General features: G+C 42.1%; 2 protein-coding genes across 3 annotated transcripts in view; both read right to left on the bottom strand.

Moving 5' to 3' along the window:
• Positions 1 to 6494: 6494 nt before the first annotated feature.
• HSBP1 (heat shock factor binding protein 1) lies at positions 6495 to 11224 on the bottom strand. Of its 2 annotated transcripts, none has more exons than XM_019743704.3 (4): positions 11068 to 11223; positions 10414 to 10480; positions 9533 to 9653; positions 6495 to 8092 (listed from the first exon to the last, which is right to left on the bottom strand). In XM_019743704.3, exons 1-3 carry the CDS (start codon positions 11110 to 11112, stop codon positions 9535 to 9537), a joined length of 231 nt encoding a protein of 76 aa, XP_019599263.1. In that variant the 5' UTR covers positions 11113 to 11223; the 3' UTR covers positions 6495 to 8092; positions 9533 to 9534. The 2 variants fall into 2 exon arrangements, with proteins under 2 accessions (XP_019599263.1, XP_088656339.1); XM_088800213.1 differs by having other exon boundaries at positions 7851 to 8092; positions 9516 to 9653; positions 11068 to 11224.
• A 7785-nt stretch (positions 11225 to 19009) lies between these two features.
• The window catches only part of CDH13 (cadherin 13), a 985128-nt gene continuing 980637 nt past the window's right edge, over positions 19010 to 23500 (bottom strand). Inside the window, exon 14 of the mRNA XM_019743731.3 lies at positions 19010 to 20554. Coding sequence (XP_019599290.3) covers positions 20547 to 20554 — 8 coding nt within the window. The 3' untranslated portion in view covers positions 19010 to 20546. The remainder of the gene's footprint in view (positions 20555 to 23500) is intronic.

Genomic DNA, 23500 nt, shown 5'->3' on the forward strand with positions numbered 1-23500 from the left:
GTAATTTTACAGCTATCTTTCTTGTTATTAGTAAAATCTTGTTACTTTCACAAGTTAAATTATATTTCAATACATTTATGTATTACAGAATTATCACCTCACAGGTTAACCTGCTGCGGGAATACTAAAAAAGTGTGCCAACATGAAAAGAATGCACTTTCATGAAAATAAAGATAAATGAACTAATAAATGACCCGTTTTTAATAAATAATCTTATTGAATAACTTATCCTTCTGGTAAAATATTTACCAGGCTCTTTAAAACCCTTTTACTCAAACTGAAACACTTAGGAAGCTTTAAATGATTGGATAGCCTTTTGTGGCTTAAGAGTTGAAATTTTTTTTTATTGCAGTACATTTTAATAAGAAGTAAATTGATTTAAAGTGATTCAAATCTTTGTGGAGTGAGGGCTCTTCATGCTCAGCTCTTTGGGCTGGAGGGCCAACTCCTCATTTCACAGGGTGGGAAAGGTCACACTCCGTCCCAGTGCTCAGATGTTCTGGGTAATTAAGAATCAATTCCTGTTAAATTACCTTAGGACTGGCCCAGGCCTGAGTGACTCAGTGGGAGAATATCTTCCATGCTCTCTCATTTCTCTATGCAGTGTTTTCCTGCGTAGGACATAATACATGGCAGTAATACACCGGGGAATTGATTGAAAACATGGTTCCCCAGCCCCTGCCCCATACGGGCTAGATCAGGACATAAAAAGAGGAGCCGCGGAATGTGCATGTTAACTCATGCCCAGGGGCATGTTTAGACTAGTCCGACCCCCAAAGGTATTGGACAATCAAAGCTGACCTGCTAAGGGCCTGGTTCTCACACTTGAGACAGGGTCTCCTGGAGGGTGTGTTAAAACCAAGGCTGCTGGGCCCCACTGATTCAGTGGGGCTGGGCAGGGCCTGGTAGTCTGCATTCCCAGGTGGGGCTGCTGGTGGCCTGGGGACCGCATTTTAAGAGCCAGTGCCATAAGGTGGTTTGGCTGGGAAAATAATTGTTCTGGAATACAGATTTTTCTCTGAGGGAAAAAAATATTTTCTTGATGTATGTTTTGTTGAAATCCAAGGCAGAACAAATACCTGTTCTCAGACCAAAATAAGGAAAACATCTATCAGTAGAATGCGGAAGAATGAGTATTCTGAGAGCTGTAGTGATTCTGGCCAGATGCCATTGCAAACCTTTCAGAACCAACAGCAAATATACATGGTCATATGAAGAAGTTATAAAATCCAGAAGAGAACAGTTGTTAGTTCCCAAGGAAGAAAATGCTTACCATTTCAATGGTGTTAAATACGGCGGAAAGCAGACAAATTACCGCATCAATTTCGTTTCAAAGAATTCTTACCTAGTTTATTACGCTACTTAGTACAAAAAAGAGATTCTTGAAGTTTTGACTTGCCAAACAGTAACTTGTTAAAACATGACTAACAAATCTTGTTCAGAATTGTTCTGGACTACAGATTAACTTGAATAAACCCGAGGAATTTCTGGCAGAGTTCCGGCGAGGAAAATTTTCTCAGTCAGTGATTGAAGAAGTAAATACTGGCTCAGCCGACGGGCCAGAAGGTCCTACAGGGCCTGCTTCTCGTTATGGGGAAGACAAAGTCGGGTCACAGATCATTGTCTGCACTTGAGAAAATGAGATTGACCCACTTAAGGAATCTGGCTGTATTTCCTTTTGTTGATGCCGGCACAATGCATGTTTCATATAATCAACCTCTCAGACAAAAGGTTCTGAGGGAAGGTCTGAGGGAAGGTCTGAGGGGGGCTCACAGGCCCCCATTCCGACCTGTGGTAATCATATACTTCTTTTTGAAATTCTGCTATAAAGACAGCATAAGTTTGACAGCTGGTTTCCAAAGAATCTCTAAGATTCTTCATTCTGGGCCCAATGAACACAGGTTCTAACTGAGGAACATCTAAGTTTGGCTCACATCGGGGATGTCTGCCTGTCAAGGAGAGAGACTTTGCAGTGGCAGCCTTTCTAGCTTTGCCATCTGTGTTGCTGGGGAGTCCCAGGCATCTCTTCCACAAATAATTCAGGTCTGTCCTTTGCCTCAATAGGATTTTGGAGCAGAATCAGTCAAATGGTCGTCTCATATTCTCAGGAGAATGTTCTCACTAAAAGAAACAACCGTATTATTTAAATATCCAGAAATGACTCTTCTGGTGATTACCCACAGCCTATCAACATTTACTGGGTTTTCTTCTGCAGAACAGGCCTTGAGATTTAAGAGATTTAATATGTAAAGTTTCTTTCTGGAAACACTCCCTGGGTTTGGATGGCAACTTCCAAAGACCTATACAAGGGAAGAGATAGTAACACTATCCCATTGGTTTAGGATGGATTTTTTTGAGGGCTGATTAGAGGGACAAAAATTCCAGCTGGAAAACTTTGATGTGAACAGCCTGAGAGGGTTCTGAGGAGTTAATGAGATGACACAGATGAAGGCACCTAGCACCGTGCCCGAGGCAGGGCAGGCAATCAGAAATGTGAGGTAAACCTGAAGTTAAATCTGGTTAACAAGACATCACCTGTCAGGGAATCAGATCTCCTCTTACTTGAACAGCGGTGGCACTCTCCAGTCATTGAAGCAAAAATGACATATGGATTTAACTGAATGTCAGATAACATGTGCCAGGTTCCACTAAGTCGGGAGTGTCAGTTGGGTTGACAGAAGGTTGGCAGAACCCCATTTAATTTGCTTGGCGAATTACATCACCGATGAGCCGCAGTAGACAGTCCTTCTCGAATGCAGTTCCCAACCTTGATGCACATACGAGCTTAAAACAACCTACTGTCTGCGCCTACCTGTGGGGATTCTGACGTGGTGGGTCTGGGTGCTCCCTGGTCATGGGGATTTGAAACCCTCCCCAGGTGACGTTAGTGTGTAGCCAAGGCTGAGAGCCAGCTGATTTCTCATGGAACCATGGCCAGTGTTACAATTTATATAGTTCAGAAGCCGTATGTAAAGGGGTCTGTGACAGGCACTGGAGGTTGCCCACCCAATACCCGTCCCTTTCCTTTTTGATCGAATCCTGGTTTTGTTATTCATCTCCCCTCCTGCGTGGGCCCAGGAGCTATTAGAGGAGCCCTCATACCAGGCACAGGTTGAATTATGAATGTGTTCCACCGGGGTTTCTGCACCTGGGCACTGTAGACAGAGCAGGATCACCCTTTGTGGTGGGGCCGTCCTGTGTATTGTAGGGTGCTTAGCAGCATCTTTGGTCTCTACCCACCAGATGCCAGCGCCCCATCCCCAAGTTGTGACAACTGAGAGATGATAACCACAGGGCTCAGCCTGACAAGGATGGTTTGCCAAGGTCAGTGGGGGTAGCAACACCTTTGGGGTGTTTTTTTTCACTATTCAAGAGACAAAGGGAAGGAGGAAGGCATTCTCTTTCTGTGGAATGCACCAAGATGGTCCAAACCTGGTCCTTGACAGTCTTGTGGAGGTATGGCCTTTACTCTCCCTGGAGCCGCGCTGCCTCCCGGTTTCCTCCCGGCTTCCTGTCTTGTCAAACAATACAGTTCCCTTTTGCTTACAGGGCTGTGCTTGCACCACGCTCTAACCAACTGAGCTAACCAGCCGCCCCCAGGCTATTCTTAATTATTGGGAAACAATACTGTTCCTCCTTGGAAGGTAGACATTTTGCCACTGACCAATATGATTAATTGGCCAAACTGTGTCCACAAAGCAGAAAACTATAAATATAGTGCCAAGGTTATGACTATGAAACAGGGTTGCATCTAAGTGACATGCATGGTTTACGTATGTGGAATAGAAACATGCTTTTGCTTTGCTCAAGGAGAGCAGTGTTACATTTCACCAGTGGCGGCCAGGGACACACACACGGAGGCAGATGTTCTGTATTTATTAGATGTAAGTCTAATCCTAGGCAGGTGTCTGAGGAACCTCCAGGCACCTCTCTCGGTGAGAGCTTCAGCGAGTGAGGGCAAAACATTAGAATTGATTCTTTTACAAGTGTCAACCTGACTCGTAGAAACAAACTCCTTTCCTAATTCCAAAGTGATTTGTGGGGTCGATGAGCGTCATGTTCAATCACAATCCCTCTGGTTTTGATTTGGGGCAGTGATTCATGCCCCCCTCCATTTTCATTTACTGAAAAAGAGTTTTAAAGAGGCTGAAGCTGAAAGTAGACACATCATTAATGGGAAACCAAGATTCCAGGTGATGGTTGCCTGGGTACCTTTTTAATACTTCAGCACTCATCTGTTTTCTTTTTTAAAAAGTGACCTGATACGATGGTGGGCAAATAGGCCACTGGAGGAGCTTTCCCCCGTCTTCCCCCCCTACCCCCAAGGAGGGTCTTAAGGGATAATTTTTGTGAAACCATGGGGTGTTACAAAGGAAACAAATGTGAAAACCTGTAGTTAGTACTCCCTGTGGTTCTGTTGAGGCAAACATTTGAGAAACTGAACTGGATTTGTTTCTATAGTTGTTCTCAAATAACTTACTCAGGAAAAAAAAAGACGCTAGTCCAGGAGTACACATTTTCTAGCAGCCCTGAATAGTGTCAATTATGAATAAAACTTCACACCAAGCATGTTTGTTATTTAATTTAGGTCATGTTTAATTGCAAATGCAAAATCGGCCTTTAGAAACTGAAATTTTAAGATCCATGGAGGTTGATGACCCCCGGGTAATCCTGATATAAATACTTGAACATCTCAGCTCTCATAAAACGGCGGGCGAAACACAGCCGAGAGCAAGCTCTGCAGCTGGACAGCTGTGGGTAGAGACCCCAGGGTCAACTGACCCCCAACATTGGATTCTTTCTGTTTAAGCCACTGATCAGATATCAACCTAACTCAGAGCTGTTGGGAGGATTAAGTCAAATAACAAACAAAATGCTTAGCACAGCACAGGGGTTTATAATAAATGTGTGCCATAGGTGCTAGCTATGCCTAACCACTAACTGTTGCTAGGTAATTTTCAGTTAGATCTGACAACATATTGCGCAAATGTCTCCATTTTAGCCTAATTAAAACATATAAACTACAGAATACAAAAGGAATGGAACATAATTATATAGGAAACCTTCAATTTACAATAGGATGTTAAAAAAGTTCCTTTTCAGTTGTTTGTTTGGAGGGCTCTCTGTCCCCGTAATAACAATGCTCTAAGTGAGGTTAGGCTTCCAAGGACTCACAAAGGCAAATCAATCTTTAATTACCTGAAATATTGTGTTTATTCTCATGAGTTCAAACATGATAGTACTTTGCTAGGACTGAAACAGTAGAGAAACAATTGATAAGGAAGTAAGATTAAAATCCCGCGTTTTGAAGGAAAGCAGGATTAAGTAGAAGTCAAATGAGGAAGCTGGTGGGGCCTCTGGGCCTGGGAGATGAGGGTATTTAATCAAATGTTGTGCTTGGTGCAAGTGCCTCCATTATTACGTGGATTTATTAGCCTTAAGTAGGATCTTCATTGCTTTTTAAATGAACAAAAAATGGTTGGAGAGTAAGAGAGGCAGACATTTTCCTGCATAGAAAGATTGGGCCTGGGATTACAAAGGGGCAGTGCTGATCCAAACACAGGCCACAGCTGGAAACCTTCGTGGAGTGGGTTTCACGGAGCAGAGGCTACAAGACGAGGGTTATGTAAGCCTGGGGAGAGGGAAGTAGCTGTTTCATGGGGGACCCAGATTGTGCCAGAAGGCTGAGACTGGCTAGGAGATAGTGGCAGCGAGCGTGCAGGGAAATGTAACCTAGCAGGCCTCCGCATTTCTCACTTCAGGCAGATACGGTCTTAAGCAGTCTAGGAAAACCATCCATTTGTACCATTGTGAAGGCCTCACCTGGTCACAAAGCTTTTTTTATACAAGGCTAAAGCTTTGCCCGGAGGCTCAGAGAACAGGTCAAGTGAGTACAAGGCAATGCAGGTGTTCCTTTATAAACTGAACCCAAAGCTACTTATTGGATTACTGTAACTGCTATCTCCCTTCCTGTACGGTACTTTATACCACATTAGTTCAATGAAATGCTAATTAGGTGCTAAGTATAAAAAAAGATCCTTGGCCAAATAACTTGGAAACTGGCAGGCGAGAAAGTGAAATCACATTTCTCTGGTCTGGGACCTCAGAGCCTTCAATATGCTAATTTGCAGTGTGAAGTTTCCTGAAGTGAATCTAGTACAAGGCAAGTTTTCTCAACTCAAGTGACCCCAAACCCTTCGTTACTGGAGCTTCTCTGGGACAAGTGTCCTGGGAAACAGACTTGGAAAAGGTTTCCCTCTGCAATGTATAAAACATCAGTTCTCCTTTGATACCTCTCAGGGCAAACCCTCCAGTCACTGAGGCTTCTAGCAACACAATCTCCACCTACACCTCCCTTTCCCATTTTGCCTGGGGTTATTTGTACTTAATTCTTCCAGAGGTTTTAGCCTGCAATCTAAAATGGTATGTGCATTTTATCTGAAAACATACAAAAACAAACAAATCATTTTTGACACAAAGGAAACTTCAACAGCAGGATTTCAGGCACCTTTATTCATGGCAGGTATTTTTGGTCAGGGAGCTAGCCTCAGGAATCTTTCCATTACTTAAGGAAACTCCTAAATTCCAACTAACCTTCCCATTGCTGTATCGAGCAGGGTATCATTTCCAGTTGCCATTTACTAGCTTGAACACATCCCTCTCACACGTTTCATCTGGTTAGTTGGAGTCCTGTAGGCTCTGGGGCTTTCGGGGCTAAAACTTGCAGCACAACCTCCCAGCCCATCTAAGGAGTTTCTGCAGCTGGGTAATAATAGTGGTTAAACCATTTTATCACAGAAGAAATTTACTCCTTTGTGATCCCCATACAATTTATAAATAGGACAAATTAGTTCTTAATATTATGTTTCTGCAATACAATCAAGACGGGTGATACAGGAAACAACAAAAAGATCATACTGTGTTCACTAAAGGTTTTCCTCTCAAGTCCTGTATCATTCTTCAACCTTCTCTGTACAAAATCACTTTGCCGTGATAGTCACATAGATCTCGTCTTCTTTACAGTCAGTATTGGCCTCTAGGCCTAGCACTTCTGACACTGTATTTTTGAGTGGCAAGAATTATCATCCCTGTCTTCTATAATCAATAATAAAACCATCACTCTGCAAGAATTTAAGAAAAGAAATAGTTTGAGAAACAGTATTTCTTAAAAACTTGAACCTACTACAAGTCATTTATTATTTTCGAGTGAAGCAACTGGCACAGACTTAGTATAGTCTCTTTTCCTTTTCGGTTTATTTGCCCATTCCGTGGCTCAAAGAAAAGATGGAGTAACTGAGTTTTAAAATCCTGCCAGATTTTCTATGGTAACTATTGTAGATGAACAATGTAAGGTCCTACTGAAGTATTCAAGTCTCATGCAACTCTAACTAACAAATGGTTCATTACATTAGGCAATTCTGGCATTTCCCAAATTGAAAAATTCTCACACGAAAGTGACAGTGTACTCTTCATTACTTTAGCATCTGACCTCAGGGACTTAGACATAAAAGTACAGTTCAAGTCTGAGTTTTGGCAACAAATTAGTGCCAGGTATTTCTGGATGACCCATTTTTAAATGTTTTTAGCTACCTGAAAAGTATCCCCAACACACTTTCTGGTGTTAGCTCAATAGTCACTCTGTGTTGAGAATTAAAGAACTCTGAACTCTCTATATGTCTTACTTCACAAAGTCTAATTATAACACAAGGATCCACTACATGTCTAATAGAAAAAAATTACACAGCAACTTTTATCAAACAGCAACTACTACAAAAGGAATGACAGAAAAAAAATGACTTCACCAGAATACACTAAAATATTTTGACAATTTTATGCAGGAACCGCCAAAGTTTTAGTGTTTAATATTTAATAGCACAACTGACCAAGATCCAAGATGTGAAGTTACCATGTTAAAGAAACGGGGGCTGGGGAGGGGAATCACTCGATAAACTAACTATATAATATGTGATAAGAAGAATGCACACTTTATAATATAAAACCTGTCTACACATAGTAGTTAGTTGCAAAAAGCCATTCGGTCTTCTCTTGGCTTGTAAAAACAATGTTCCAGATTTCAGTGCAAATTAGCAACCTATTGAAAAAAGAAAAAACAACATGCTATTTATTACATAAGGAGAAATAAAAATGAGACACAGAATTTTCAACTAAAAATCCTTTCAGAGTCTTCTACTGAACTAAACTTATTTCTTTGCAAAAATACAATAGATTTAGTTGGGAATCTTTATTTAAAAAACTTCTGAATTTATTTTTTACTCCCACTCCTTTCTTTGTTATGTCCTTGTCATTTGAAAGTCTTCAATCCTCAAGAGGATGTTCTCATTCACTTGATGAGATTTTTGACGGTCATATGAGACCCAGAGAAGATTCTAAGACTAGAAGTACATTTTCCAAATTATCTCTATATAGGGTAAAGATGACAACCCACACAAAACAATTATGTGATTTACTCACAGAGAATCAACCCAATTTATTGTTAAGATAACAGCAAATGTAGGTTCTTTACCTCCCAAGCCTCTATTTATTTTCTTGTACTTCAAAGCAACCTGTATTTCAGTTACTTATAATCTTGTCCAGCCAGGACACACCCAGAAAATAAAGAAGAAATTTAGAGTATTTTAATGTATATTCTGCTTGGTACTCTAGTTACTTAAAAATTCTCAGTAAACTATTTTTATAGGGAATTAAAATGCTAAAAAAAAATGGGAGAAAAGGGAGTTGAAAAACAATTTTTGGGTTGCAGTAAGGTAACTGCCACCCTCAAGAAAAGGATTATAATGAAGAAATCCACTATGGTGAGAATAAGGTAGCCAACCGTGCAGCTAGCTATCTTGCTACCATGTATCCCTGAAAATAAGACCTAGCCAGACAATCAGCTCTAATGTGTCTTTTGGAGCAAAAATTAATATAAGACCCGGTATTATCTTATATTATAGTAAAATAAGACCGGGTCTTATATTTTTTGCTCCAAAAGATGCATTAGAGCTGACTGTCCGGCTAGGTCTTATTTTCGGGGAAACATTGTAGATAGGTATTTTTGATTACTAGTGTCTCCTCTGGTATCTGAAACTACATAGAGGAAATTTAAATCAACTCTAGGGTGGAAATTTAAGTCCACTCTAGGGTGAAGCCTTAATGTGGTCATAATCTAGTTCATCTAAGTTATAACCAGTTATTATCCTGGCATTTATCTAGTATAGGAAGTGTTCCCAAAAGAATCCTTAGAACTTAAGGCATTTATGAAGGCTGCCACCTTCATAAATGGGTACTTGAGTTATCTTTATTAAAAAAACAAACAAAAAACCTACAGAAAAATCTGACAGTGATAAGAATTTTCAGGTCAACAAAACTCATTTCCTTGTTTTTGGCTATAATGATATAAACGCAGTGGTTATCTAATGTTAACCAATGGTCTTAAGCAATGGGGATATAGGTCTAATTAATAAAGACTGGGAAAATGACTACGTCAGAATTATACCGACATACACCATACTTACACTGTCCCTTCTCTCACCTTCAACTCTTTTGTGTAGCTGGTATCTTGTTTTCACCTTCCAGTTCTTCCACTCCAGCCTGTGTCATGAGGTCTGCAATGTTTTTCTCCAGGTCATCAATGCGACTACTCATGTCATCAAGTGGTGAAGTTAAAGACAACAAACACCACCTCCCATTTCTCTCCTTTTCTTCCAGGGCCCTGTAGACTATGGCCTTAAACACAACTGTCTTAATGAAACTGGTTTTCCAATTTCCTTTGGATATTGTTATAGAGCCATGTATTGGATGATGACATTGCGGTCAACGACGGACCAAATAGAGGACAGTGGTATGTACCACGTAGCCTAGGTGTGTAGTAGGCCATGCCATTTAGGCTTGTGTAAGTGCACTCGAGGCTGTTTCCAAGACAAAGTCACCTCCCCTTTTCTCAGAATGCATCCTGTTGTTAAGCAGCCCATGACTGTATCTGGTGGTTGAGAGTACAGGAATCTGGGGCAAGGAGCAAGTCCCAGCCCTACTAGTGATGGGATCTGGGCAAAGGTTTTTACTTTCCTAGGTTCTATTTCTTCCCCGGCTAAATAAAGGTAACACTGCCATCTCCTCAGCACGTTATGGTGAGGCTCAAAGGAGAAATACACATAAAATGTTTAGCTCACAGTCAACAGTCAATCATACTGGACATTCCTATTCCTAGACTGTAAGTTCCTTGTGGCCAGGCATCTAGCTCGGCTGCATCCTCAGCCCTTTGCACAGTACTTCTCAAGAAGAGCCCCTTCAAGCTCAGAAAGCTGGTCCATGACGGGCGTAAGTGGGCCGGCACACCACCCCTTTATCAACACCCCTACCCGGAAAACGGTTTCCAAAGAACAGTGAGAGCCTGACGGCAAATACAAAGGATATTTCTTCCAATGATCTGATCGGACATGGTCTGAAATTTATCTTGCATCTGTTGCAGGAGTGTCTGCACCTAGGAAACAACAAGACACGACACCCTGCGCTGACTCTGAGACACCTTCCTGGGATGAGGACAGGACCCCTGGTCTCAGGGAGGGGCAAGGATCCTGGGTTCCAGCCCCAATTCGGCCTCTTGGCAACTCCGTGGCCGTCAGCAAGGAATTTCCCTCACCGGGTTGAGTGGCAGTTTTCCCATCGGTCAAATGAGACTTCCCGTTTGGGTCCCGCTGCCATTCAAAATTCGTTGGGTCTTTTGGTCGTTTTTGACGGTTTGGAGGCATCGGGGTGCGAGGGAGGAGCCGAAGGGCGTGGTGCGTGGAAAGCGGAGGGTGTGGGGCTGGAAGCCGGAGGGGACCAGGAAGTCATCCGGGGGGGTGCGGCTCAGGGACAGGTGAATGGGAATATGAGGGTTTTCGGGCCTGGGCGCGGTAGCGGCCCGGAGACTCAAGGTAGCCAGAGGCCTCCGCGGGCGACGCCTCTAGAAACACGGCCTCCAGAGACCGTGTTCCGCGAAGCCGCGGAGAAGGCGCCTGGGTCCGCGGGCCTTGCCGCTGCCTCCCCGGGATGCCACGGCCTCGGGCCCGCACAGTCGTCCCTTACCACCGAGGTGAGATCCTGCATGGTCTTGGGTTCAGTCTCGGCCATCTCCCCGGTTCCCAGTTTGGCGGTGATGTCTCAGACCGTCACCAACACTTCCGTTTGTCGGCGCAGACGCCCCCAGCGGCTTCTCGCGACGACACAGGCCAGGCGCGAGACCGCGGAGCATTGTGGGAGCTGTAGTTGGCGTCACGCGCCGGAAACGCCTACGGTCTCGCGCTTCCGTTCTGAGTCGAGGCCCCGCCCCTCCCCTCCTCGCCCTGCCTTGCTCCGCCCCACCCAGCACTTCCCCGCCCCTTTCCAACCTGGGACAACGCCCGGGTGGAAAAAAGGAAAACGAGCACTGCATTGCGGAAAACTGGTGAAGGGTTGTCCTTGATCTCTTCTCAGGCTGTCGTTAAAGGCCTCTCTGGTTTTCTTTCGCCCATCGGGACGCACTTGCTGGGAGCCTGCGACATGCCAAGCCCAGACCTGTGTCACTGCCTGCCTTCCAGCAAAACCCCACAGTCACCGGGAAGGGAGAAGAGGGTTGGGTCCCTGGAGCGATAACAGAGGTCCCAGGACTGACAGGCGCTCCCACCATGTGCAAGGCTGCCCTGCTGGCCTGGTTACGCCCTCGACCCCAGTGTTTTCACTTCTTTCCCTGAGGGTTGAGTGGTGGCAGGTTGTTTTTAGCTTTTAATTTAATTATACAATGAGTTCTGGACGGTGCAGAAATCCTAAATGACTTCACAAAGTCCACACACCCTTGTAGCCGCCCCCAGGTCGGGAAACATGACCAGCCCTTTGGGAGCCGCTCAGCCCCTTTCACCCACACCCACCCACCCACTCATCCACGAGTCAGTGTCTTGACTTTTAACACAGTCGGTCTGTCTTGCCTGTGTTTCAATTTCATATCAGTGGAATCAGACAGTAAACCCTCCTTTAGTGCCTGGCTTCTTTCATTCAACGTGATAGGACATGGTGTTGAGCGGAGAAGGTTTCAGTTTTGGTCAAGGAGGGAGCAGTGTGCAGGGTTAAGAGACAGGATTTGGGTGTTTAAGGCGCAGGTGCTGCTGAGTTGGGACCTCAAGTTCCATCCAGCCTCACAGGTGGTCTTGGGAGGCATTGGCAAGGAGGCAGGAGAGCCCTTGACTGACAGCCTGGCATGTCCCCACAACGGTCACATTCTATATCTCATTTAAGGACCGGATTTGGGGATCAGTTCCAGCTTGATTTTAGCTGCAGAGAGGCTGTAAGGGGGTTATAACAGCGTCTGTAACAAACCTGGAGGGTTGAACACAGAGGGCATAAGACTCAACTCTTTTCACCATCCACTTCCTGACCCCCCCACTTCACGCCTTCCTCACCTGCCTCCCCTGGTGGTCCCCCGCCCCTCGCTCAGATCTTCCGTTTCCACAGGGGCAAATCTCGTTATGACTGATTGTGAACCTGCATTCGGTTCGTGCTTTACCTGATCACTTAAAATAACATCTCTCAGTGTTTGAACGGAGTCCTCAGATGAACCCTGCGATATAATCATCGTCTATTTACAATTTTGAGAACACAGACACAGAGGGGTTGACATGCTTAAACCAGGCGGGCAACTTAGGAGGTAAGAGACAGGACTTGAGCCCAGGACTCTCTGACTCTACCTTCTCCTTTCGTCTATGCTTTTAGAATTGTGTGAGATGTCTGAGTTTAGAGCAGGTTGCTCAACAGTGGCACCGTTGGTGTTTTGTGCCAGATAATTTGTGGTTGTTGTGGGAGGTGGCATGTGCCCTGTACCTTGTAGGATGCTGAGTAGCTTCTCTGACTTCTACCCTCAACGTGCCAGTAGCATCCCCCCAATCAGCTGTGACAACCAAAAATATCTCTAGACACTGCAAGTGTCTACTGGGGTGGTGGTGGGGACCACCCTCCGTAAAGCATCACTGGCCTTAGAGGGATCTATAGACATTGCCTAGACTTCTGTTCACTTGTTCTTCACATATGAGTTAATTTTCATGAAGGCAATTCCTTGTGAATTTTCCTCTGTATGTACTAAAATTGAAGGTTGGTGTATTAGTTTCCCAGGGCTGCTGAGTGGCTTAAAACAACAGAAATTTATTGTTTCACAGTTTTGGAGGCCAGAAGTCTGAAATCAAGGTGTCGGCACGGTTGGTTCCTTCTGAGGATTCTGAAGGAGAATCTGTTCCGTGCATGTCTCAGCTTCTGGTGGCTGCTGGCAATTCTTGGCGTTCCTTCGCGTGTAGATGCATCACTCCAATCTCTGCTTCTGTCTTCACATGGCCTTCTCCCTGTGTGTCTGTCTCTTTTCTTATGGAGTAGGGACTCACCCTACCACAGCATGACTTCGTCCTTATGTCTGCACAGACCTGCTTCCAAATGAGGTCACATTCTGAGGTTCTGGGGGTTAGGACTTCAACATGTGTTTTTTTTGCGGGGGACACCATTCAACCCATAACAGTTGGTAAAGTCATACCACTTTAAATTTGTATTGTACTTGGTATTTTATAAAGTGATGACATGAAGTTCTAGAATCATTTAGCTTGTGAGTAATCAATACTGGGTAGGATTTCAGGACTTCTCAGTTTGGACTCCAATCACGGAGGCTCTCACATCCGGTCTGGACACCCACACCCTGGATTTCTAGCCACATCTGGGTTATGGCTATGAACAGCATGGAACATAAATTAGCATGAGGACCTGGAGTTTTGTTTTCGGGTGTGTGTGTGTGTGTGTGTGTGTGTGTGTGTATGTGTGTATGTGTGTGTGTTTCTTGCAAGAGACTTGAAGGCTTTTTATCCTGATTGAAATTTTCTTCACATAAATGTGACACTTTTTTAGCGGAGACTTTTCTTTTTTTGCACTTAAACAGGAAGACAGCATATTTTCTCTGTGTGGAGACCAAGGTCTTTAAAACAGCTGATTTATGCAAAAGCTTCACTAATTTATAGTCACGGCTGATATACTTCCTTTGCGGGGTTGACACACCGAACCTAACTGAATATTGTTCCATTAACAAAACTACTGTATTATGTCTAAAGCACTAGTAATTAACCTTTAAAACTTTGGTTTTGAACAACCCTTATTTTAAACCTTTAAGTATTATAGTTGTCCTATTATCTCTTAGCATTTTTTTAAAGCTCTTTCTACGGTAATTGTGTAACTGAAGTAATTCACTTTTCCTCTTTCAAGATGGTTTGGTTTTACATGAGATTAATATGGTACTTTTATAATTGTTCTTTTGTTCTAACTGGGTTGTTCTCGCCACACTCTTTCTTTCCCAGATCTGCACTAAAGAAGCGGCTGATGTCCATGTGTGGCCACACTGCAATGAGATGTCGTGTGTGCTTGCCTTGTGTAAACAGAGAGGGAATGGCCATCGCAGGGCCTTAGAGAACTTCGGATCTGTCCTTTCCCTAGTAGCACCTGCGTCGGCTCTGTTATGACTCAGCCTCTGTCTGAGCTGCAGTTCACCTGGTTTGCCTTTCTCCCAGGTTAACGACCGCTGCTGCTGAGAATCCCACACCTGTCTGTGTGGCACTACAGCAGTCTCAGCGGGTGCTGCCTCGTCCTTCTAGTGGCCTGGGCAGCACGTGCTCCCAGCCCTTAGTGGACATTTCATACCTTTTCATCTCTTCAAACCCATAAATATAAATATGTAAACTGTCTGCTCCATAGGAGGCACTTATTATATATTTGCACCCTTCCCCCTTTTTTTTAGCAATCTTCTTAAAGTACTGTTCTTGCTATCTATCATATCATATCATATCATATCATATCATATCATATCATATCATATCATATCATATCAATCTATCCATATATCATCTATCTTATCTATCATATCATATATCTATCTAATCTATCTCTGTCTATTTTTTCCAAGTCAGAAGGATTTGACTGCTATGAAAGAAGAAAGAAAAAGAGTTAATTATTAGGCAGGCAGCATTATTTTTAGTCTTGGTCTTTAAACATTATAGGCCAACCAGAGTACCATTTGAAAAAATACCCTTTGGCTCTGTCACTGTGTTTAAACTGTACTAAAGATGATCTAAGACCAAGTGCACACATTAAAAATCCCAGGTAACCTTTATTTGAATATTTCACAAAAAAATGTTACAAATTTCTTTGCAACTACATAATAAATCAAATTTACAGCTCAGGGACTGTAAGCGATTCAGCATCTAGGGCCCAAAGACTGCATGTGCAATAGAATTAAATATTTTAAAATGATAATCCTTTTTCCCTTTGGAGTGTTTATGAAGAAAAATTCATTCAAAATTTCTAAACATTTTTATCGTGGGGTAATATCTTTATCTTGGTGTTACTGTTGAATTCCAGAACAGTGTTGATATATTCATGACAACACATCATTTTTTTTTCACAGAACCTTTATTTTTAACTTTTTGATCATCTGAATGCATTTAGATGATAAAGAATGACTTTATTACTTTTGAAAGGAAAAGCTTTAAAACAGGAGAAAATGGAAAATTTCAGCATATATTGGTAGTGCATCTCTGAGCCACTTTTTCAAAGGCTTTAGAACTTCATAGTGAAAATTACTGTAGTTTAACTCCACCCATTGCTTCCCCGCCAGCACTTGGGAGCAAATACAATGGTTAAAATGGTTCAAAGGCTTATCACACGCCACAATCCTCCAACGATGAATGTCATGATAGTGGTGCAGCATGAGTGACAGGAGGAAGCTTTACTGCCAACTGAATTTGATGACTATTTAAATTATTTCTGCTGAAATTATAGCCTTATTCTTAATTTATGGAATTAAAGTCCTTACCTGATATCCTCCACACATTCATTCCCGTCATTTTTCTCTGCCTCTACCTATTTTATATCTGCTTTTTGTATAAACCCGATCAGTACTATACAATTTTTTCAGTAGTGGCCTAATCCATTAGCGATAGGAAATATAAGAAGGGTGACACATTCCACATAGCAGAAGAATCGTTAATTGCTTTAGATGAACAATTATGAAAACATATTATCAGCCTGTGAGAGGTTCCAGATATCAAACGCCAGATGAGAAAAGAAGATGGGACGCACCATCTCTGTGAAAGGTCTAGGCAGATTATTACATCATTATTGTTATTAATATCATTTAGTAATTAAACTGAAAAGGTAGTTCGTTCTCAGTGTTCACTTTTCTCTGTGTGACTTACCTTTGATTCATGTTTAAGTCAATTACACCTGGACAGACTAATGTGCTACACTTACAAGATCAGAAACTACATGAAGCTTTAGAATTTGTCTACAGCCAAGCGCAGTATAAGCGCTTGAAGCTCCCACACTTTTCTGCTCAGCTTTTTCTCCGCTCAGTTGGCTTGGCAGTGACTGGGTACTTGGGAAGGCATGCATTTTCTTTTGGATAACTGAGATATCTCGTTAAGCTGGTGGAAGCCCCTCATGTATCTGCCTATAAGCCATGGGAGGGAAGGGAGAAAATACATATGAAAATGATATCTTATAAGGGAAAAATTTCTAAGGTTTCAATATTAATTTAGGATAGTTTCAACAGTTCTTAACAGAAAGTTAGGAAAAAGTAGAAGGTGTGTTTATTTGGTCTGGATAGTCAGTCACACTGAGATGTCAGATGAGGGGTTCTGGTCTGAGGTAGACATTTTGTCTGGTTTTGCTGTAGAGTGGGCGGTGGCAGTGTGATACAGTGGGAACGACGGGAGCCCCGGAGCTCAACGGCCTGGGTTCTGGTTCTGGAGGCCACTTACCTTGGGCGAGCTGTTTGATTTTTCTGTTTCTGAGCTTCAGTGTTCTTATTTGTAGGTTGGAGAAGAAAACAGCACTTGCCTCATAGGGTAGTTGTAAGGATTGAATGAGTTAATAGGTATAAAGGATTTTGTACAGTGTGAGTCCATAATAAGAAATTAATAACTAAACCATTATCATCCTCATTATTACTAAGTGCATTTTTGTACCTGGTTTATACTCCCCAGGAGAAGTGTAGACTCTTTTCTTCAGAATCACCTGGCTGGTCTGTGTACGGATACAATTGCACTAAACCCACCGTCAAACATAGCTTTGTTAATATTTTTTTTTAGTTGCCACATCTTCAGATCAAGACCCAGTGCATTTATTTTGGATAAAATGCAATCTGATGCACGTCAAGAGTTTGACGGTAGATGGTTATTCCATTTATCCGACTGTTTAAAATGACATTTTGAAAATCTGGGATGAGTTGTTAAAATTTCTAAAAATGTCCTTCAAGAACCAAAGTCTTATTTGATACCTACCATAAAATTTGGCTGGATTTATTTTGTTATGATTCAGATCTGCAGGTGTTGGTTGAGTCATGGCGGGTACATATCCCTGAAATGACGTTCATTTGGAGAGAACTGGCGGTATTGAAGGTAACTTTTATCAAAATTAGAAAACGTTTGCATGTTCTTGTTAAATTATCCAAAATAAGTAATTTATATTATTACGTAATTTACATGTAAAATGGGAATAAAATGTATTTTTTAATGAACTAAGGTGGTTGATATATTAGTAAAAAGTGAAAAAGGTGTGACCATTCAATGGAAATAAAATCCTCCGTCTTGTGCTCAATAATTGGGCACAAGACTGAGCTGGTGGAAGCCCCGTCAGTGGTCTCAGTGTTCACCTTTCTCTCAGTGTGATTTATCTTTGATTCATGTTTAAGTCAACTATACATGGACAGACTAATGTGCTACACTTACAAAATCAGCAACTACATGAAGCTTTAGAATTTGTCTACAGCCAAGCGCAGTATAAGCGCTTGAAGATCCCACACCACTTTTCTGCTCAGCTTTTTCTCCCCTCAGTTGGTTTGGCAGTGACGGTTCTGGCTCTTACTTGACATTTTTTTTTTTTTTTTTTTTTTAATAACTTGGACTAAAATAAAATGCATTGGTAATAAAGACATAGTTTTGATTCTACTTTTGCTTTCAGTCAACAAGTGAAATGCATTCCGGCAAGTTAAAAAACATCCTATGATTCAGGAAATGCTACCATTTTGGCTTCTAAGAATTGGTCTATTTTTTTATTTTTTTGAAAGGATTACAGAGAACACCACCACAGAAATATCTCTGTCCCAGTAAGAACTCTGGGGACAGGGAGTATACTTAAATAGGGGAAAATGAAGGCATATTCTACTTGTTAATGAAGTATGCACTCTATTCCTATTTTTCTGTGTTCTGGGCCAAGTTATGCAACTGGCTTGATTTCTATTTTTCAAGAAGAAAATACCCATTTGCAAAGTGCAGGAAAACCTACGGGCTTGAGAGAAAAGGAGTCTTCATTTGTCTACTTAAGTGAATAGGTCACTTGACATCAGTATTTCTCCCTAGCGATGGCCCAGGTTCATGAAGGAAGATGAGCTTTCAGATGATTAGTTAGCTGGCCTAGGGGACAGGCTGCCAACCACCTGGCCATCTGAGGATGCTCCTCAGTTTGTTCCAGCATTCTCCCCCTTCCTTGCGGGAAAAGGCGGGGGGGCGGGGGGCAAGGTCCAGAAGAGGAAATCTTGTCAAGTGTGAATGTGCAGGCTTGGATCCCCCTGTCCCCGGGGCCTGCTCTGTGCACTTGTGGAGAACCATGTTCAGGATATGGCATCCTCTGATGGAGTAACAGGAATTGTTCGAGAGGAAAATAATACCCATGTCCCGGGACTGTAGACGGATGTGATTATGTGTCATGCAGTCATCAGACTGAGCATGATCTTCTCCTCTTTCAGTGTGCAGCCATCTTCACAGCCCATTGTGAGACGCTCACATCTCTCACTAGAGTGGGTAAGATGAGGGCATCCATTGCTCAAGCGGTAAGCGAGTGCTTCTGGCTTTATAGACTCTCTCATCTAGCAAGAGCTGTACGGGGACCCCAGATGGCCAGCCAAAGTTGTGAACTTGCACTAAGGGAAGACTCAGCATCAGCGACAGTAGACACAACATAGGAATCAGAGAAAAGCTGTTGTCCAGCAGGTTTAACCACCAATACCCATTTATTTTAATGGAAAAAAAAAATCTCTGCATTCTATATGCTCCAAAAAGATTTACTATTGAAACAAATACAATATATGGAACTCTATTGGCATAATTTTACTACAATAAAGACAACAGTGACTTCTACTTCCTACAGAAGGCGAACTGAAAAGCACAGATGCAAACATAGATTGCATAAGAAAGCGTGTGTGTGTGTGCGCGTGTGTGTGCGTGGTTAAAACCTTTAGTAAGCAACTGCATTAAAATATGCTAAGACACTTACCTTACCCTAGTTTGTGGCGAACTAATAAAAAGCCACAGGCTGTCACTAGTTTTATCTGATAGAAAAATTTGGTGTGAGCTTCGATGGTTCATTTACAGTTTATCAACAAGAAGATAATCTTAGTACAAGCACTAACTCTCCTCTTACTTTTACATGCTCACGGAATAAAAATCAATTACTTTTCATACAGAATGAACATCTTTTATTTTTAGGTTTGCAAACAATGGTAGTCAATTCACACAAAAGGGTACTTTTAAAACTACCTGTATTTACTCTATTTTATGCATGTATATATGAAACGAACAGTGTGTATGTGCAGAAGTGTATGTCTATACATGTGGGCATATATATGTATACACACGGTACCTGTTGACCTCTTCATATGCATGTGTGTGACCTTGATGACACTTGCAATGGTACATATACCGAGGTGGGAGAGCTTCTCTGCCATGATCCGTGTCCCCAGAAGAACCAGCGGGACTGTGGACTTAGGATGCACGCTAGTGCAGATAGATGCCCATGAAAGAATATTTCAGCCCTTTTCTTGGCATTGGATGGTCAAATTTCCTGCTCTGCTCCTCACCACTCTCACTCAGGATCATGGCATGTGATGGCAGTGAAAACTGGTTGTACTCCTCAGACTCAAGAGAAAGACTTCTGTCTCTGCTCTCCTTCTTTGTGGACCTGCCTGCTGGTCATGGCAGTGTCCAGACTGAATGGGATGGTGGAGAAGCGTCAGTCAGCTCTCGGGCCTGTGCTGCTGAGTTTGCTGCTGAGCCCTGGAGGCGTCAGCTGCCTAGCGTCTATCCCATCTTTGTGTAGCCTCTCCTATATAGTCCCTCTCTATAAATACTGGGTATATACACATACAGATACTCATATATATACAAATACTGACCCACAGACAAAGCTGGATGTGTGGCGCTGACTAGCAACATGGCGACACATCAGAAAAAGTAGTCATTGTTCCTGCTCCCAGAAGGTCAAGGTCTATGCCATGATCTTTAAACATTCAGGGAAAATTCAGAGGATTCCATTAATGAAAGGAGAAAGGAAGATGCTGTCAAAATGGTGAAGTACAGACTAAGTGAAATTGCAAAGGAAATGAAAATCTGGAGCAATTGAGGCCTAGCTGTGAAGTTCGAGAGCTGTAAACGGCAATCTTCAGATTTGGATTTTTTTTTTTTCTTTTTCCTGTTACTATGGAAACTTGGCAGTCAAGCTTCAGATGTCAGGAGTTCTCACAGACCTGAATGGCAAAGATTCAGAGTAAGTCAAGGAATATCGCAACTCGATTCAAAACATTTTGGCTAAATAGTAGATACATGACTGACAAGCTGTAATAAATGCATTTATAAACATTGCACACCTTGGAGAAAAATTTTTTTCTTAAGTATAATATTTGAAGACAGAATGAATAGCTCTGCTGATTTGTGTCTTAAAAAGCTGGACTTCTTTGCAAATGCTTAGCGCCAAACATCTCATCTCAGACCACCAGTGACTACCGTATTTCCCCGAAAAAAAGACCTAACTGGAAAATAAGCCCTAGCATGATTTTTCAGGAGGACATCCCCTGAACATAAGCCCTAATGTGTCTTTTTTTCTTTTTTTTTTTGGAGCAAAACTTAATATAAGACCCGGTCTTATTTTCGGGGAAACACGGTATTACCTCTGCTACCCTGGAGCCCTATCTCTTGTGCGTTAGAACAAGCTGACTTGGTAGCTTAAAGATTGACATGCATCGCAGATATGTTTTTTGGTCATAGACAAGAGCAAAATAGCTATTGACATTTCTTTAGACATGGTATATTAGTTTCCTAGGGCTGCTGTAACAAATAACCACAAACTTAGTGGCTTAAACAACACAAATTTGTTCCCTTACAGTTTGGAGGTCAGAAGTCTGAGATGAGCCTTATGGCGCTAAAATCAAGGTGTTGGCAGAACTGTGTTCCTTTTGGAGGCTCCAGGGGAGAAGCCATTTCCTTGACTTTTCAGCTTCCAGAGGCTGCCAGTAGTTGGCTCATGGCCACTTCTGCCATTGTCGTGGCCTGACCTGTCTAATCAAAGTTCACTGAGGTAGCCAAAGCTGTGGTTACACACTATAGTTTGCACACCAGTGTGGGTCTTCTCTTCTGCCTGGTAATTGTACGAATGGAAATAGCTTGGTTCTCTGACATGTTTTCATAATTATTATACCTTAGATTTGTACCAGGAACTGGTACTACCAAATCTGGTGTTACAATCAAAGAAATAAACACATGGCAAGGTCAACCTACAATGTGAATGACCCTACTTCTGGAATGAACTAATGACTAGAACTATAATGGATTACTCTCTAAAGTTTGCACCTTTTCATTCAAAACCTGTTGAGGGGGTGGGTCAGTATGTAAAACTCACCCACCTACCTTGCACCCCATGACTTTTAGAGATTGAACCTGCCATTTATCTGTTTGGAAAATTTAAAGCAGTGTCTCTCAATTCTAGATAAAAAGTGATTGTAATGTGACTCAAGTGCAAACAAGATGATATCAAGGTTAAGGGTTAAAGCGGTTTTGACAGAAAAGGCCATGGAAATGAACAAGCTAATCCAGGTACAATTTTTGGTGGTTATTTTCTACACCTAGGGACCTTTATATTGTTTGACAATTGAATTTCTTTGTAGTTGGGAGTCTTCTGAACTCATTTAATTCCTTTATTTCACTCGAATTTTTCACTGCCCTTGCTCCCATTGCCTTAAACTGTGGTAACTTGGCCACAGTAAACTGTATCCTGCAAATTCAGCCGTATTTGAAGAAGGATGTGAAAAGAACATTAAGTGGCATCACTAATTAAAAAAAAAAAATGCTTCCCAGTGTGGTACCAATAACTTAAAATAATAATTTTGGTCACTGAGAAGAATAGAAAAAAACTTTGGCTGAATAAAACCCACTAAATTAGAAAGTTGCCAATCTCCATTTAAGTCAATTTAGACATACCACAAACATTCCTGCTTCGCAGGGCTGGGCTGTAGAGTTGATTGCACGAAACCTACTATATAATTTATGTAAAGCTCTTAGCTTCGCATGTGCATGACACACAGAAAGCCCTCGGAGGTCAGCTGTCATTGTCCAAGTTAAGGGACCCCAGCTCCTCTGCATAGCATGACGCGGGGCCATCGCCAGGCAGAAGACTGCCTGCTCTCCCTGGTTTGGTGTTTCTCCAGGCCCAATCTCTGCCTATAACACATTTCACAATAAAGAGGAACAAAATATCGATACACTCAACAATATGTGTGATTCTGCTTAAAGAAAATTCTAGAAAAGACAAGACTCCAATTAGAGAAGGTAAATCAATGAGGGTCTGGATAGGGGGAGGGGAATCTATAGCCAAGGAGTCTAAGGAAACTTCCTTGATTGTGGTGTGTAAACTTGTGCAGAATTACCAACATTCATCAAATCGTACACTTAAAATGGGTGAATTTTATGGAATGCAAATAATACCTTAATAAAAAGCATTAGAATTACAAGTATTTTCAGTGGCTGTTTTTTGTGCATCTCGGTCACCTCTTTAAACTTCTTCCTTGTGACTGAGGTTACAATTCAATATCCTCTCCTTCCCAAGGTAAAGACATTTGATTTTGGTACCTGTTAATACGGTTCATCTGATCTGTCCTTTTATATTCTAGCTGTTGCTGATTAAGCCTAAAACAATGTTTAAAAAGGTTGTAGGACAATATTCTTCCTTGAACTCGCCTGTGTCACACCACAGAGCCCTACAGAAACCGACAGACACAGCCTAATGGAGATGCCAGCTTGCCTAGGACCCCAGGAGGGCCCGAGGGGGAGAATCGTGCATCCCCTCAATGTCATCCTCACGTCATCTAAACAACAAAATTGGCAGTAAAAATAATTTCATTTACATTTTTTTATGACTTTCAATGTCGTTAGTTTTATTTCCTTTATTTTTAGATGTCAGAGAGGGAAGTGGAGATCTCTCAGTTCAATTCTCAGTTGCAATAAAGTTATCTACAGTATCATCATAAACGCAAATGTTTTTATTATCTTTTTCCACAAGGGAGGCAGTAAAATAGTGAATGCTGGCCTCCCTGCTAACTCATGTGGGACCTTGGGACCTTGCTGAGTTTTCTCATGTATAAAGTGAGATAAAATCACTAGGCCAGTGAAGAAAATAGACAGAAAAGTCACGAACTATCAGG

The sequence above is a fragment of the Rhinolophus sinicus genome, chromosome 8 (assembly GCF_057876585.1).
Source record: "Rhinolophus sinicus isolate RSI-liver-muscle chromosome 8, RSI-T2T, whole genome shotgun sequence".
NCBI classification, from domain to species: domain Eukaryota; kingdom Metazoa; phylum Chordata; class Mammalia; order Chiroptera; family Rhinolophidae; genus Rhinolophus; species Rhinolophus sinicus.